General features: G+C 36.7%; 2 protein-coding genes and 1 long non-coding RNA gene across 3 annotated transcripts in view; 1 reads left to right on the top strand and 2 right to left on the bottom strand.

The window, feature by feature from the left end:
- Window positions 1-17,888, top strand: part of LOC134789411 (uncharacterized) — a 550,672-nt gene that overhangs the window by 293,441 nt on the left and 239,343 nt on the right. The gene's annotated exons all lie outside the window — the stretch shown is intronic.
- LOC134806697 (odorant receptor 4-like) lies at window positions 293-6,274 on the bottom strand. Its single transcript, XM_063780022.1, has 7 exons — window positions 6,264-6,274; window positions 3,027-3,257; window positions 2,527-2,623; window positions 1,746-1,850; window positions 863-951; window positions 460-526; window positions 293-361 (listed from the first exon to the last, which is right to left on the bottom strand). Exons 1-7 carry the CDS (start codon window positions 6,272-6,274, stop codon window positions 293-295), a joined length of 669 nt encoding a protein of 222 aa, XP_063636092.1.
- LOC134789386 (TWiK family of potassium channels protein 9) overlaps window positions 12,403-17,888 on the bottom strand; it is a 48,833-nt gene continuing 43,347 nt past the window's right edge. The window contains exon 8 of the mRNA XM_063760018.1: window positions 12,403-14,185. Coding sequence (XP_063616088.1) covers window positions 14,024-14,185 — 162 coding nt within the window. The 3' untranslated portion in view covers window positions 12,403-14,023. The remainder of the gene's footprint in view (window positions 14,186-17,888) is intronic.

Raw genomic sequence — 17,888 nt, forward strand, 5'->3', positions numbered from 1 at the left:
AAATTTTGTTCAAAAACTGCTATATAACACATTTATTGTAATGAAACTATGCAAAATTCATAATTAATTACAAGCCAATAGTTTAACTGAGAGCTACTGAAATCAATGTTACAAACTACACATTCACCATATTATCATGACACATTAATGAGCCACACGTATGCGTAGTATTTTTTTAAAGTACTGCATTGCGAGCGGCTCTACTAAGTTGCACTTTACACCATTGTATCTTACAATGCAAAGTTCTTTATAGTGTGGTGTCCACCAGTTGTTGTCTTATACGCTCCAGTGATCAATGTTCACCGCCTTTACTGTACACTGACTTCAACAAGGCGAAGTAAGACCAAGATGTGCTTAATATCTGTAATAAAAATCATAACATATAATAATATGTACCTTTTACGAGTAGACATATTAGAAACCTCGCAAAACAAGCACAATATGAGAATAAGGAAATACCCGTGTAAAAGCTACCAGATTTATTTCAGCATACATATAAGCAGTCAGCTTGCAAGACTTTTGTGCCCTGAAAGCAAATAGAACCACTTTTAATCATATTCTTAACTTTTGGGTATACCAACCTATATAAACGACAAATTATATAGAATCGAAATATTTGTATGACCTCGGAGTAATTAACAATGGAGCCGCCATTAACAGGCGTTCCCCTCTGTCGAAAATAGGCGGCCAATGGTCAACCATATGTATGGACTGACGTTTATCTGACATGACGTACCTATACATTTGATGTACCCCTCCCCCGCAAAAAACGGCAGACTATTTTGTACCGAAAATTTTAGACATGGCGTCTCCGTTGGTTATATCCTCTAAGTGTATGACCCATCCCGTAACACTACCTTACCTGGTTAGAATAACGAGTAAATTCTTCGCTGTGTTTACATCAACGGTGTACCACTGACTGTTATAGACAGCACTACTCAAATCCATGCTCTGAAATTATAAAGTATCAGTAGCTATGTACCTGCTTACTGTACAGTGTACACTCAGCACAGATGAAACAATGCGCCAAAACTATCTGCTATCCTAGATTACTTTTACAAACAGAAATACGAGTAAGTATATTTCTACAGTTTGTGTTCAAAATTATACGGCAGTCTAATTATTCCACATTATCAATACACATCTCATTTAGTTAAGCATTAGTTAGATAACGAACATAATGATAGATACTTGAACGGCCGGTTCTTTAATCTTCATACAGACTTCCTCTCTGGATATTGACATTATGGATTGATGTACGATGTGTAGAAATTTAAAATTGTGACCTGTTAAACCTTTTCATTACCAATAAATGATGTCTATGTCATATTTACGGTGGACTCATATAATTATGAAGTGGGGGTTATTTTTTACGCAGATGTTGATAAAAATTAATTCATCCTCGCGTTGATTATAATTTTTAATTGCATTCAACACTAGGTACCTACAGTCGATGTCAAATGTGTATATGTTTACATTTTTAGGGTTCCAAAGGATAAAAACGGGACTTTTACTAAGACTCCACTGTCCGTCAGTCTGCTACCGAGGTTCTCAGGAACCGTGATTGACAGTTGAAATTTTCACAGATGATATATTTCTGTTGCCGTTATAACAACAAATAGTAAAAAGTACGGAACCCTTGGTGGGCGAGTTCGACTCGCACTTGTCCGGTTTTGCACTTTAAAATAAGACCAAAAACGTAAACTTATCTTTGACTTCGACTGCGCTAAACTACCTATACTTACAGCTCGTGAAACGTTACCGCCATAAACGCATATTAGGAATATTTGCAGCAAACATAAGAACAGGAAACTCAGAAAATTACCAGACATAGCCAAGTCCTCATAAGCCTGAAAAAAGCGGATAATAGCAATAACTTCTACTCTGTACAATTTTAGCAAAGCTTCTTATGTACTTAAATGAAACGTGCTACGGTTTAAATAAACTTGGTCAGAGAGCTTCGGGGAACCATTTCATTTCAGGAATGTGGTTCAGGCAGACAGTGATTCAGACGAAATATTATACAGTGGAACCTCGATAGCACGAATCTCAAGGGAAACGGCAAAAACTTTGTGTTAACGAGGTTTCGTCTTATAGACGGCATCAACTTATTTTGGAGGTTCTTACAGGTTTTCGTTCGTCTTAAAGAGGTTCCAGAGGTAAAACTCATGAAAAATTCGTCTTAGAGAGGTAATTATACAAACGTGTAAAATACAGTCTTATTGAACATTACGGGTTACAGAGGTTTTTAGTAAATAACTTCGAGATATAGATGTGGTAAAACAATACAGGCGTATACATCAGCTTGAAAAAATAAAGGCATATATATGGTTAAATTAAATTTTTCGATTTATAGAGGAAAACAATTGTGTTGGATAGCAGTGAAAGGAATCGTTGGTCGCTTCGTCTTAATGAGGTTAATTTAATATTTCGAGTTATGGAGGTTTTGGGCTTTGAAGGGAAGGGAATTCGTATTATCGAGGTTCCACTGTATTATCTGCTAGAATGACGTGACAATGACCTTACCATGATATTAAACCCGGCCAGGCAGAGCAGCAGGGAGCTCGACATAAAGTTGAACAGAGACGACTTGGAATACACTGTTTCAATTAAATTGCTGCATCTGTAATAGAGTCCATTACGGCCAGTCTATTAAAATGGATATCAAACTTCCCATTTTAAAATCGCAGGAAGTTAAATCATAACATAATAACAATAGGTAACAATCCTTCATAACAAGGACGCAGAATTGACAACAAAAGATTAATTGGCTTTATAGGACTGCCTTTGGATCCCATACATTTCACGACTCTTCTCTTTCCGCACAGTCTCTAAAATTCTAAGAACACTGCTGCTAGGATTTTAGAACACTGCGCCGGGGCCCCGCGCGCCGCGCTTCTTATGTTATTGAAGTTGATTCGATCTCACTGGTAGTCATTTAATATACAAATAAGAGTGCTGGAGAAGAAAAAGATTCTTAAATTATGTTTACTTAGAGGTATAAATATAATTACAAATTTTCCAACCTTATAAGTTCTCTGTGTCGACTAATGCAAGTTCGAAACTTCTCGTGGTATTTGTCATTTCCATTTCGGATCCGTATTCTCGCATTCGGTGTTACAATTGTCTCAAAATCATGGTAAAGTAAACGGAACTGAACTTGTACAAAAGTGCAAAATGTATAGTACAAGCAATCCGGGCCGACCACGGTGAAGAGACCAAATATACCTAAAAAACAGTCATGTATGACACAATAACTACGATTTTAGATTGGTTTTTCTTTCGTCCTACGCCATACATCGAGTGGTACCATCAGTCTATCAGATTAAGATGAATTCAATGAGATAATATTTTAAATCTGAATTCTACATAACAAATTTTCAGCTTATTACTCGCCAGGTGCACTTTTCGACGGGATAGTGAAAATATTTAATACAATGATTATCTATCGTCTTTCTTATTCACATTGCATAATAATAAATTACTAATCGTAATTAGTAGGCAAAAAAAACATTTAACTATACTTTTTCAATATGTACTTACTAGTGATCACATGACGAGCATATATAAAAGGGTAAACCCTCAGATCGAACTCGTTGAATGGGTACATAACTAGAAATGGAAGTCTCAACTCTATTTTTCCTGACATGTAATATTGATATGCCATTATAACTAGAGGGCTAATCAAGAACGTACCAAGGCCAGTTACATTGACGATGGTTAACATGTTAATGGACAGATGGAGTTTGCGGACCATACCGCGTATTTCTCCGAAAGCGGTAGGACTTTTTTGAACACTGGAGTTAAATTGAGTCGACTGCAATTTACGCAGTGAAATGATCAAATCATTTATATGGTGGCCGTACTTTATTCCGTAATAAGTTTTGGCGCTACCCAGGAAACAAAGAGTAACGCAAGGCGCGCAATTGGTAGCTTCAAGGAATTTTCCTTCCATGAGGCTGTTGACCATCCAGGCCACTTCCCCTATTATTTCACAATACATCATGCTATTGAATAGTACATTGTGTATTAAGGGCGGGAAATAAGAAATTACGAACGAGTGTCAATTTTAAGCCCGACGCGAAGCGAGGGCTTAAAATGTTCACGAGTTCGGAATTTCTTTACCGCCCGTGGCACACACAATGTTTTTCATCACACTTGTAAGGAAAAAAAGGAGAATTAATAAAAACAAACTTCTGTATAAAACACTTTTCCGCCCTAGGGCGAAAATTTCAATTTCCCGCCCGCAAGCCCTACGTGTAAATAAGTGTTTTTCATCACACTTGCTCGGAAAAGATTTTTTCCGCCCTAGGGCGAAAAGTTCAATTTCCCGCCCGCAAGCCCTACGTGTAAATACATCTTTTCCGAGCAAGTGTGATGAAAAAAACAATAAATCTTCCTGCTCCATAGTCTCTCCATGAAGGTCTGGTTACTTTTTTTATCATCAGTCTGCAATCCTATTATTCGTAAAATTCGATTTGTTTTTTGTAAACTCTTTTCAAACGCAACTGATTCAAATGACGTCATTTTAATATATGGAGTAAGGTGTCGTATTCGTACTCTTGCTATGAAAGTTAAATTTTAACTACATATATTCTGAAAATGTGCCTGTCTTAAGTACTGGTTCAGATATGATAATTAAGCAATTAGTCCTAATAATTACATTAACATTTAATAATACTGAGTAAAAGTAGTTAAAGGAAAACAAAGCAGTTATGATTTAATGACACTGTTCGATAATAACGAGTAATTATACTATAGGTAAGTAGGCATAAAAGTACGTATCTAAATAATATACACCAAATGGACTCATACGAGTAGATATGTAGTAGCTGGTGTCTACAGAATAAATAAAGTAAAAAAAAAAACAGACTACGATCTCTATGTATTGGTCGGCTGCAGAGTTCTTGTAGGAGAAACGAAAACGATCGCAGCACTTGATCGGACGCCTCGGCCCGGACCCGGCCCGGTCTAGCGTGAGTCATCCTTATGCCGTTACAAAGTTTTCGCAAATAGTCTTCCCTTCATAGTAAAAAGACGTTGAGGTGCTGCGAAGGAACCCCCTTCTACTTGTTATGTAAGTACTTAAAATTGATACCCACTTATAGACCAATTCAAGGCAGCCTATTGTGACGGACGGGTAACTACGGAGCCCTACACTGAGCGTAGAGAAGAAGACGAAGACCAAGGAGAGCATACATGAATCAAATAAAGGAAAAGATGAACGTCGTGTCGTATCAGGCTGTCAAAGAGTAGTAGTAGTAGTAGTAAGTAAAGTAGTAAAATACTTTATTGTACAAAAAGAAACATAAAACATGGATCTCCTACCTTTCAGGGATCTCTTCCAGTTAACCCTTGAGCAATTGAGGGAGAATTGGAGAACGGTAGACATAAAAGCTGTACTAAACGGCATAAAGATAAAATATTTAATATCCTACAAGATAGGTAAACCTATATCCTACTATAATTATGTATATACAAAGTATGGGATATGAAATATAACAAACATGCAAACAGCTATATATATTTAAAATATATAATACATTATATATGATATAATACATATATACTAAAACTACCTAACCGCATACATCTTTTAGATTAAATATATGATGACACTGAGCGTGGCCCAACACGCTCTTGGCCGGTTTTATTATTAACTACAATTCTAGTACTCATTTTGGTTTTAACTGGTAAATCTCAGTGACCTCCATAACTCCTACCTTATCATATGATGTACGGCAGGATGCGAGGTGCTCGTTTATCTAAATCATATCCGAAATCAGAACGCAGGTTAGGGCGCGAAAACGGGATAATCTAACCTTATATTTTATAGAGCTCTAAATATATGTATAATTCAGCCTATATACCTCCCACTGCTGGGCATAGGCCTTCTCTCATGAGCGAGAGGGCTTGGACTGTAGTCCCCACGCTAGCCCAATACGGATTGGAGACTTCATATACAGACATCGGTATACGAGCCATGCAGAATTTGAACTCCGGATTGAAAGATGGACGTCAAAAAAAAAAATAGTTTATTTTAATTTATATTCATATTTAGATAGGTAGAGTTAGACCAAGAAAAGTCTGCAGTGATTTTGATAGCCCACGCAGTGCAAATGTTTATTGATTAATTAACGTAGTCGATTAAGTTAAAATGCTTGCGAACTCTCAGCTCACAGAACCACTGGTTAACCAAATGTTATTTAAAGTGTTGAGATATTTTTTAGCCACTTCTAGTTCTTACTGTGGAACATACTTACCTGTGAAACATTTGTTTAGCAAAGCACGTGCGATCAATTTTGCTTTGTTATTGTTCCCGCAGCGATTGTGTTGATGGTTTGTTTTGAACTTCACTTAGATCGCTTTTCGTGTTTTTGTAACGAGGTACTGCAAGATTTATTTGATTTACCTTTTACAGGGAAATTGAAAAACGTGCTGAGTAGATGAATTATTTATGAATAATGCTATATTGTGGATGTTACTTATAAGTACTTACTTATGACTTTTATTTATAGCTTAAAGTATACATTTCAAAAGGGAAATTAACGGTAGGTACCTATATTTAACATTAATATGACGCCAAAAGATAATATAGATAATGAAGGCCAGTCGGGCAGTCGCCATACGCTGCGCAAGCGTCACGAACGACGTCAGAAATGACGCTGTCTTCCATACACATATGAAATGTATATAGATAGGACAGTCTAAGTCAGCATCAATAGTAGCAGATGAACCGACGCTCCAAAATTACCTTTTTTTACGTTAACTTAGAATATGATTTTTTCACAGCTTTAACCGTAGATAAACCCACAAAACGAGGGCAGCACCAGTCGTGCACCTAGCGAATATCATTTGGTCCCTTGTAACAAATAGCTCAATCTGAATTGGCCTCCTTATGCCGTAACCCGTGCCGTGACACTGACACACTTATGATGCTCCGAATTGGGTCGAAAGCCTTCCGAATTGCGTGGGGAGTGCCGATGCCCGTCGCATTAAATCTGAACTGAATGCCTCTGTCGCTTTGACAAATTGTCACCCTCCCACAAAGCTTACTTTCACTCACTATCGTGATATCCATTTGGAGCATTTGTGGTTCTTTTGACACTGCTAAAAAAGATAAATTGGTGGTTGACTACAGCATACTGATTAGATCTTTGCCTTTGCAAGCACATGAATAATGCACTAACACGTGAATCTTGATCAAGCCATCGTACGTTCCGGGCATGTAGCCCCGAACGTACGATGGCTTGAATTTACAATCTTTTTGACTTCATCTAGTAAAGTGGCTGTTAAGTGTTATCTATATTACAGGCTTTAGCTTAAAATACAGCTTGCATTACACCGATAGGTATGCAGGTAAGCGCCAAAGTTCGTGACTCCGCAGAGTTAGTTTACTCCGGTAGTTATATTTATGAACCGACCCGAGGATAGTGCAAATCATGCATGGGCACGTCCTACCTTATCTTGCCCCTTCTATTCAGCTGATCAAATTGGGTGGATTATTTTGATGACGGGGCAAATTCATTTGAATATTTTATTAGATGATGAAATCGAGGTGTAAAACTTTAACTTATTGCAGCATAAAATTAAATTTTAATAAATGTTTACTACTCATAATATTGTTCTAGGTATTTTGGTAATGAACGTTACCTTGACCAGAACCTCGAAAAGGAAATGAGAAATGACTCATATAGATAGAGTAAGTACATCTCAACTGTCTGTTCGATCAAAATAGAATTGAAGCATACAGGACGTTGTGTAATGTGTACAAACATACTTCCCTCGTTTTGTCAGTGTAACGCATAACGTCAACCAAGCTGAAAATGTTTACTCCTTTCAGTCCTATCTTCAACAGAGCTCGTAATAATCAAATCCGCCTGACAGGCCAATTTTGTTTTGACGTTAAATATGTAGTGCGAGGGCAAATTTATGCTGCTTTATGCTGCTTTTGCTTTTATGTTGCTTTTTTTTTTCGATATCGATAAAATTTTAATTGTGACTAGCGACCCGCCCCGGCTTTTCAAATTATACACCTTAACAAATTATACACCTTAAAAAATTATACACCTAAACCTGAAAATCCGTTCAGTAGTTTTTGGGTTTATCGTGAACATACAAACAACTGACAAACAAACACACAAATAGACAGACGCGGCGCGGCGGGGGACTTTGTTTTATGAGGTGTAGTGATTACTATAATATATTAAATATTGAGCTTAAAAATTGTGCTTACAATCGTTAAAACGTCAACATTAAACACCAATTTACGTAAATTATTAACAAGCCCGTTAATATTTTCGTCTCGTGTTTGTATATTTGGTACTTGTATCTGATGGCGGCTGTACGAGTGAACGCCATCAGATATATCGGACCGGCCGAGGCGCTCTCAAATACCGGAACGAGCTTCTTTTGTGAAGGCGTTAGGGCGATTGTGCACTACAATGAATTTTACTGTCCGGCAGTCTGAGTTTTCATGGTCCGATATGGCATGGAAAAAACGGATGATAGGCTTGTGCACTTATCCGTTTTTTTAGGGCGATTGTGCACTACAATGAATTTTACTGTCCGGCAGTCTGAGTTTTCATGGTCCGATATGGCATGAAAAAAACGGATGATTGGCTTGTGCACTTATCCGTCTTTTTAGGGCGATTGTGCACTACAATGAATTTTACTGTCCGGCAGTCTGAGTTTTCATGGTCCGATATGGCATGAAAAAACGGATGATTGGCTTGTGCACTTATCCGTCTTTTTAGGGCGATTGTGCACTACAATGAATTTTACTGTCCGGCAGTCTGAGTTTTCATGGTCCGATATGGCATGAAAAAAACGGATGATTGGCTTGTGCACTTATCCGTCTTTTTAGGGCGATTGGCACTACAATGAATTTTACTGTCCGGCAGTCCGAGTTTTTACGGTCCGACATGGCACGCCATTAAAATTCATTGTAGTGCACAATCGCCCTTAGTGCGTGTCCAGATATTTTTGAGCGCCTCGGCCGCTCCGATATATCTGATGGCGACTGGACGCGTCGGTTGAGTCAGTTCGGCACTCAAGCGCACGCCGCCGGCTGCTAGCGTTTACACGATAAATTATAATATTACAGAAACATCGAGGTATATTTTATTGCTCCATAAAATCAAAATACAGGGAACCGTGAGTAGCATTACCACAATATGTTCTCTTGGAAAGCAGCACAACAAACCATTGCAATCATTTAAAGGCTCCGGCCAAGATTTTACTTTATAATTCACTATTGTTTTATTTATAGTTTTGTTGTTGACACGCGCAAGAAATACGAGGATCTAATTGAATCCCGCGGGAGATGCGGATACGGTAGTTCCCCTGCTAAGGCAAGCAACTCGCCCAATATATCAGAAGGGGACCAGCGATATGAAGCGCCGCGCGAAAAGAAATGGCCATCGCGCGGGTTTTTACCTTTCATGTCAATTACTCCATCTCAATTACAATTAGGTATTTGAGAAGCTTTTATTTTACTTGCTTTATTAGTTTACATATGTACATATGTTAGTGTGGGTCAAATCTTGGGAGCTAAATTTGACCCACTTCCCGATTTCCGATTGAACTGAAATGATTTTTGCATTTATCGATATAGTTATCAGTTATCACGTATTGTTATATATTATACTTTCTCTAGTTATAGGTACTGTGTACGTACAGTCACCTGCAATAATATGTTACACAACGATGGATCAAAAATATGTTACACGGTCTTATGGCTCTACGATCGTGTGAGATATTTTTGCGGCCTTCGTTGTGCAACATATTATTGCAGGTGACTGCATGTTCTCTATCTAGCCAACTTTTACCTTTTAAAGTATACCTAATACCTACCCTAGGTATTAGTTTTTACAATAAATTATTGTTGTGCTTTAGATTTGCTTACATAAATGCTCGATATCGAGATAGGTCCTATATACCTACCAATACCTATCTCGTGATAAAGTGAACCTTGACCTGAACCTTTGTTCAATATTTTAGAGAAATATGTTGCCACAGAAACATCAATACTGCTCAGGGCACTGAAGACTTGAGTGCAGTACCTACTTAAATAAATAACGAGAAAGATTTCATCTGGAAATTGTTGATAGAAGTTTTGAACTAAGTAAAGTATTGTGTATCCTTTAATGTATTTCATATCAGGTATAAGATAGGTGCCCACATTGTGCTGCTTTAAAATTGAAGACCTTTGTGAGTGAATGTACTCGTACAGTTCAGGTAATAAAGAAAAATATTTTATGTTGTTATTTGCCGGCAATCGGTCTTCTTCTTCTTCTGCTGCCATGCCCTAGCGGGCTTCGGTGGCCACCTTTGCAAAGTTTTTTCTATTCTTGGCCAGTCTTGTTAGCGTGGCCGCGTCTTTGATGTTTGTCCATTTTTTGATGTTGTCGAGCCAGTTCATCCTCCTTCTTCCCCTTCCCCGTATTCCCTCTATTTTTCCTTCTATTATAACTTTCAGCAGATTATACTTTTCATTTCTATGTAGATGTCCAAAATATGCAATCTTTCTCCGCTTAACTGTGGCTAGTACTTCCTCAATCAATCAGAGCAATCGGTTATATAAATATTCTTATTTCTTTTATTAATTTCCTTTCCTTTCCCTTTTGTAAAAAAAAATATGTTTTCTGTAAGAACTACCTACGTATTTCTAAGATTTGATGTATATTTTTTGAAAAAATGTGTCCTGCCGAGTTTTTTGCGCCGGTATCTTCTTGGGGCTGTGGTGTACAACCGTAATAGGTACCTATGCCTAGATAAAAAAAAACTCTCACTTTCATTTATCTAAAATAACGAAACAAAATTATGCCAAAGGTTAAGGAAATTAAATGTGACAAATTTAATATTTAATCCGCATTGCGATAACGGTGTAATATAATTCATACCCTTGATTTGCATATTAACAACTGGTATGAGTCGTAAGTTTGCCAAGTAAACCTCCTGGGCTTAATATCCGAGGAAGTATTTAATCGCCACACGCTCGGAACTCCGATAATCCTGGATGGACCGAGATGAGATCAAAGGTAAACAATATAAACATTCTGCGTGTCTATTTACTTAACGAGTTCTGCAGGTGTTTGGCAGGAGATGAATTGGATTAAATTCTAGTACATATATACATGGATACATTATTTATTTAACGTACAAAACACAATATTAATACTTAAGTACCTTATTAAATAAAATAACTAAAACTAAACCTAACAAAAAAATAAAAATCCCTAAAACCTACCTTCAAAGCCTAGGCCCCTCGGCAAGGTGCCCAGCATATATACATTATATATTAGTTAAGTATTAAGTGTCAACTAAATATAATGAAATTTTCGTTTAAAAATAAGTCGGACATGGGTGGAAATATTTTATATTTTTACTTTCGATATTTTCTATTTTAAACTAAGGGAACGAATCGATATTCTCAAACGTATGCATAATTAGTCAATATTCTGCTATTATAACACAAGCTTCCGTAATAATAACGCTAGCGTATATAACCACCTATCTATAAATATATACTATACTTTTAGTATAGTCTGCTAGTCAAAACACTTTCGTTTAAAATGTCATGTTTTGCACTTAATTTTTCACGCTCGTAATCAATTGAAATCTGTTATTGAAAATACTACTTTATAGCATATATAAATAAAGTTACTTTCCAAAACAATGTAACGAGTTATGCTTTTAAAATTATTTGCAGCAGTTTTGGCACGTTATAACACAAGAAAGTTACGCTACGCTAGAGTATTGTGTCACTGGCTTAATCGTCGGTAGTCACGCTGGAAACTTTTCAGTGAAAATGGTTTTCTAAAGTTTATTTAGCAGAGGTCACAGTACTGTGGGATAATAGCGATTTCCTGTGGCTCCTGCTATATAAAAGGTTTATGAGTTTAAGAGTAGAGCTTACTATTTCGTGAAGTATGAATTTAAGCCCGAAAATAAAAATCAGGGAAAGATGGCCTATCCTAGATCTCTACTAATATTATAGGTATGTAAATACTAAATAGTATATGCGAAAATAACTCTATCTGTCTACTACCAGACTTCTTCACGCTTAAATCGCTGTACCGATTTAGATGAAATTTGGTTTGAAATGAATGATGTATGTACCATGGTTTGCAATAAATGTTTTTCTATTTCTGAAACTATTGACGCTCGAGGAGATAAGTATATTATGTGCACTTTTTTTGTCTTACTTTGTCGAGTTTTTTCATGGATTTAGGTGCAGAAATGTATGCTGTTGATGATTATGACCTTAACTATAGTCATACTTAGGTACTTATCTTCGGATTAAGCGTTCATGAACAAATTTTGAATAATGAAGTTACAAATTTACGTAAAGAAAACAACTGTAATAATGTGAAGATATTTATTGACGATATCGGTAGAGAAATTTGCAAGTAGATAAGTATGTATGTACAAAATATATACATAGTTACACAGAAATATTTAATCCTCACATAAAGATTTACGAGGGCTCTCAGGTCAATTCGAACGTACACTGACATAAGCAAGATTGATATTTGAAACACATTACTCGTATTTAGTTACAGTACGTCTCGCCCGCACCAGTAGGTACATGTACGTACAAGTACGAACGAAATGCAAGATAAAGTTAATTAAGATGATTCAAATATCATTCTGATGTCAATATACGAATCGGCCTGTCTGTTCCAATTAATAACGCAAGGCAATTGTTTGCGCTAAGCTCAAACTTGTAGAATCTGACGGCAGTAACTAGTTAAAATAAATATTCAAATTTAATAGCTGTAAGAGACGGGCGTACCGGACCGTGACCTTGAACCGGTCAGCATATCTCATTCTCGCTCTCACTTATAGAACAGTTGCGTCCTTAACGGACGTACGGCGGGGACCACCTTCCCCTCGGACCGGACCAAGGTCGCGGTCCGGTACGTCTGTTTGTTATAAATTTAAACTCAGTTATTTATTCACGTATGACTGACAAAGTGAAATTTGCACTTCAAATAATTATAACGAAAACAAAAACAGCGCAACACTCGCTCTAATTGCGTCATTTTATGTAGCTGACATGACATTTTTTGTATGGGTGTTGGATGTGTGTCAAGATATGAAACCAAGTTCCGATGCCAACTGCCAAACATCGAGGTAAGTATACGAATGTATTTACAAAAATATAGCGAATAACTACATCACACACCGAGAGCGAATGTAAAAACTCAAACGAATCTGCTAGCTATAGTTCGTTTTTTTTAGCATTAGAAATAAGGTAAACAATCTTGATGTGTTTTTTTTTTTATTAAAAAACACGTTTTAAAAATAAGTCACGTGCATTTTATTTTATCCACACGTGAGGCAAAGTAATATGATGCAAATTTACAGTTAAGTATTTGCTCATGGTGGCTAATATAATTCACTTTTAAGCAATCATTTTAAATGATAAATATTTCAGTTAATATTTCCCTCGCGTTGGTGTGGCGAAAAAATTGTGTTTCACTCGGGAGCAAAGATTGTTCAACCCTCGTGGCTTGAAACTCGCTACTACGCTTGTGGTTCAAGTTTGGAATCTTTCGGTTGCTCGGATATCAATATCAGCACGAGCAGTTAAAAAACAACTTTGCCCTCTTGAAAAATAAACTACTTATGGCGTCTATCTGCAGCCAATTAAAAAAATCTACACTCCGCATCAAAATGGATAGTGACGGATAAAATGGCCAAATATATAGTAACGCATCTTTGTTACTACTTACAGAAATAAGGTCGATATATTTGGCCGTCACTACCTATTTGATGATGATTGTACATTGTACAAAATAATACATTGATTAATGTTGCACTTCTGTAGATTGTGTGTCTGATGTTTGGAACCACATAGAAATAAATTTGCTACCATGTGACACATCACCTACGAAGAAATTATTATGTTCAAAAATAGAAAAGTGCCACTTCCTATCGGGGAAAAAAGCCGTTTTCCGAATAGGTGATGTGAAAAGTTAATATATACGGTCAAATAATTGAGTAAACCGAATAACTAAACAGAGGACTCATATATGACGATCTGAACAATTGGGGGTTTCTTCTGGTTGGTCATCGGCGCGGTGATGTCCCTGATAACGGCCTCCACCGCCGCTTCCCATTCCAACTGCCGCTTGTCCGAGAGCCCGTCTTTGCCGTTGAAGCGAGGCATCGTTACCTGTAACAAGTGATTACATGAAATAATTGTTTAGCCATCTCTAAGGGGAGATAATTGAAGAATCAGATATGATTTTCCTAGTACAGTCAGCGACAATAGAAGTGAATGAAACAATCTTCATTATAAATCAAATCCAAATGGATGCTATTTCATATTTATCAATTTTATTATACAAAGTCATCACTTAAAAGTCAATTTTACTAGCCAACTTGAGGAACCAACTCAAAATTAGCAGCAAGCTAATTTGCTACTATTGTGGATAAAATGTAACTTTCTCATCAGATTTTGAATAATAAAGAGAGCCTTTACGAGCTGGTGTGGTGAAAAATATATTTTGCCTCATTGAGCAAAGCCAGCAAATAACTTACTAAGCCTAAGTAACCCGCATTAAGAGAAATAGCAGCCGCATGGCTAGCCTGCCAAATAGTGGAGCTTCTCTGTTTTCATTTCCGCTTCCAGCAAATAAAAAGGCATTCAAATATCACGCTCAGCATTGTGGTATTTACGCAAAAAAGTCAATAGGCAGGTCTACATTAAAATGAAAGCTGAATTATAGCCATAAAGAAATGCCACGAGTTTTTGGCAAAGGGACTATATATTTTTCAAGAAGGCAATTATTTGTCCTTTAGATGCCCATATAACCATTCCAGTCGCAGAATCATCAAAGTGGTAACTAAATGTCAGATGTGTCGTAACAGAGTCCACACAATCTGTCTAGAATTGTTTCGAAACAAAGTGTCGTCGCCGTGTGTACACTTTTCCGTAACAAGGTGTCGACACATTTGTGTGCACTTTGCGTGCGGTTTGCGACTAAATCTGACAGCAAATTTGTGACAACAAATGTCAATATAAAATACCTCTTGAAAACCAAGGTTTGTCAAACTACTATTAGTGTCTCGTGTGCTCGTAATTCTAGTAAGTCATCATGGGCAATGCAAATGATAATAATCGACCGAAACCATATAAACACCCAACACCCGTCAACCTTTTACAGAAAAGTTTTTAAAGAAATGCAATAAGCTACTTAGGTCAGGCAACGAATGCTCCAAAAGTTGTAGAGGGAAATGCTCGGAACACAATTTATGACTCCGTAACTCGGTTTGACAAGTTAGGAGGTGAACATATCAAAAGTCCCCGGCCGTAGCCCTTGAGCGGGGGGGAGAGAGGGGGCTTTGAAGGTCCCATTTTCCGGTTTTTCGATAATATCTCGGAAACTATGCATCTCAGCGACATGGCCACTTATACAAAATGAAAGTTAATTTAATTTGTTACAAGTTTATTCCGTCAATTTTTTCGATATGTTGAATAGTTTTTGAGATATCCGCTCTTGAAAGTTTATTTAGGGCTCTCAATTTTATCTTGATATATCTATATCAGTGAAGGTGCTAGAACGTGTTTGGTATCGTTTTCGTATAAATCTGGGGTGCTGAATCCATTTAAGGTATCACATTGACACCATTCCACAAAATAAAAATAAAATCTTTTTAGGGTTCCGTACCTCAAAAGGAAAGACGGAACCCTTATAGGATCACTCGTGCGTCTGTATGTATGTCCGTCTGAATACACAAAATAGTTCTTTACCTATAGATGACAGGAAAACCTATTAGAAATGTGCAGTCAAGCGCGAGTCGGACTTAATGTACGGAACCCTTAATACGCGAGTCCGACTCGCACTTGGCCGGTTTTTTTTAAACTCCTCTTGACGCTTAACCGCTGAACCGATTTCGTTGAAATTTGGTATAGAAATAGTTTGCGTCCCGGAACAGGACATAGGATATCTTATAACCAAAATCATCTTTTGAAGGTGTGAAAAGTGGCGTGGAAATTTGTACGGGAAATCAATAACCGCTGAACCGATTTATATGAAATTTGGGATGGTCTACATCTTTGATTTAGTTAAAAATGATAAAAAAACATGACTTCAAACCTAAACTTAAACAGTATTAACTTCAAGAAGTCAATTCTGAATTCCTCCCTACACCTCATTTCACACCTTTAAAGGATGATTTTTGAGATAACTTATTATGTCCTGTCTCGGGACTCAAAATATATGAGTACCAAATTTAAATTAAAACTGTTCAGCAGTTTAAGCGTGAAGAGGAGTTTAAAAGAAAGTATTTTAATAAGTTTATATGTTTTTACTTCGGAATGGTGTCAATGTGATACCTTAACTAAATTTGGTACTGCGAATTTATACGAAAACGATACCAAACATGGCCTCGTAGCTTTACTGTTGTAGAAGTCAAAATAAAATTGAGAGCCCTAAATTCTTATTACTTGGCCAAACTTGTGTAGAAGGAAAAGGTAAAATAAAAGTCAAATATATATTTTTTTTGCGTTACTATTTCAATCATCAAATATAAACATACCTTGATTATATTATTCTAGTGAGATCCTCATAGATAAACAAAAACATTTACTTAAAAAAAATTATTTATTAGACCTTGTAGGTCGAAATGTCACGGAATTTGTGAGAGTAATATGTGAAAAATAAAAACTTTTATGACAAAAAAATCTGGACACAATTTAAGAATCACCCAATTGCGTCGAGGAATCATCTGTATTTTTGCTTGTTTCATTACCTCCTCGCTTCTTTTTTGTCCTTTGTATTCTGTAGCAATTTGTTAGATCTGAAAATAAAGATAACTTGCGTCGTCACGGATGTCGATTTATAGGTTTTAGGGAGTGCAGAATTCGAAAACGATGATCATTTTATAATCCAAGATGGCGGCTACGTATTTTGTCATAAAAGTCGTCATGAATATCGTTTTATAGGTTTTAGGAAGTGCCGATTTCGAAAATGATGACCAGTTTGGAATCCAAGATAACTGCCGTGCACTTTGTCATAAAAGTCGTCATGGATATCGTTTTATAGGTTTTAGGGAGTGCAGAATTCGAAAATGATGACCATTTTGGATTCCAAGATGTCTGCCGTGCACTTTGTCATATAAGCCGTCATGGATGTTGATTTATAGGTGTTAGGAAGAGTAGAATTCGAAAATGATAACCATGACCAACGTGCACGGCAGACATCTTAGATTCTAAAACGGTCATAATTTTCGAATTCTCCACTCCCTAATACCTATAAATCGAGATCCATGACGACTTTTATGACAAAGTGTACGGTAGACATCTTGGTTTCCAAAATGGTCATCATTTTAGAATTCTGCACACCCTAAAACCTATACAAATAGTAGTTCGCCCCGAACTGTGAACTCGCGGTTCGCCAAACAGATCAATTGAATGCAGTGCTACTTAGTCTGAGATGGGCATTTCGTAATTGATTCCTGATTCCACGATTACTTGAAATTACTTTGTAATCTGATTACCGATTCCTAGATTACTTTGTAATCTAACAATACCGAATTACTAAGTACAATTCCATTTGAGGAATCAGGAATCAATTTTTCGAATACTACAATTACTAGTAATGGAATCAATGTCGATTCTTCATTAGGTACAGGAATATATATTACTTGATTCCTTTCAGATTACATTTCGTACTACTACATAAGTACTATCAAAAGTACATTTCGATAGTAGATATAGATGTTGTTGACTTACTAGGATGCATCTACCGATACTTTATTTGAAACAGGTGTGCAGATTTCGAAATTGATGACCGTGACCAATAAAACGACATCCATGACGACTTTTAACATAGTGCATGGCGCCCATCTTGGATTCCAAAATAGTTATTTTT

This window comes from Cydia splendana, chromosome 3 (assembly GCF_910591565.1).
Source record: "Cydia splendana chromosome 3, ilCydSple1.2, whole genome shotgun sequence".
Taxonomy (NCBI): Eukaryota; Metazoa; Arthropoda; class Insecta; order Lepidoptera; family Tortricidae; genus Cydia; species Cydia splendana.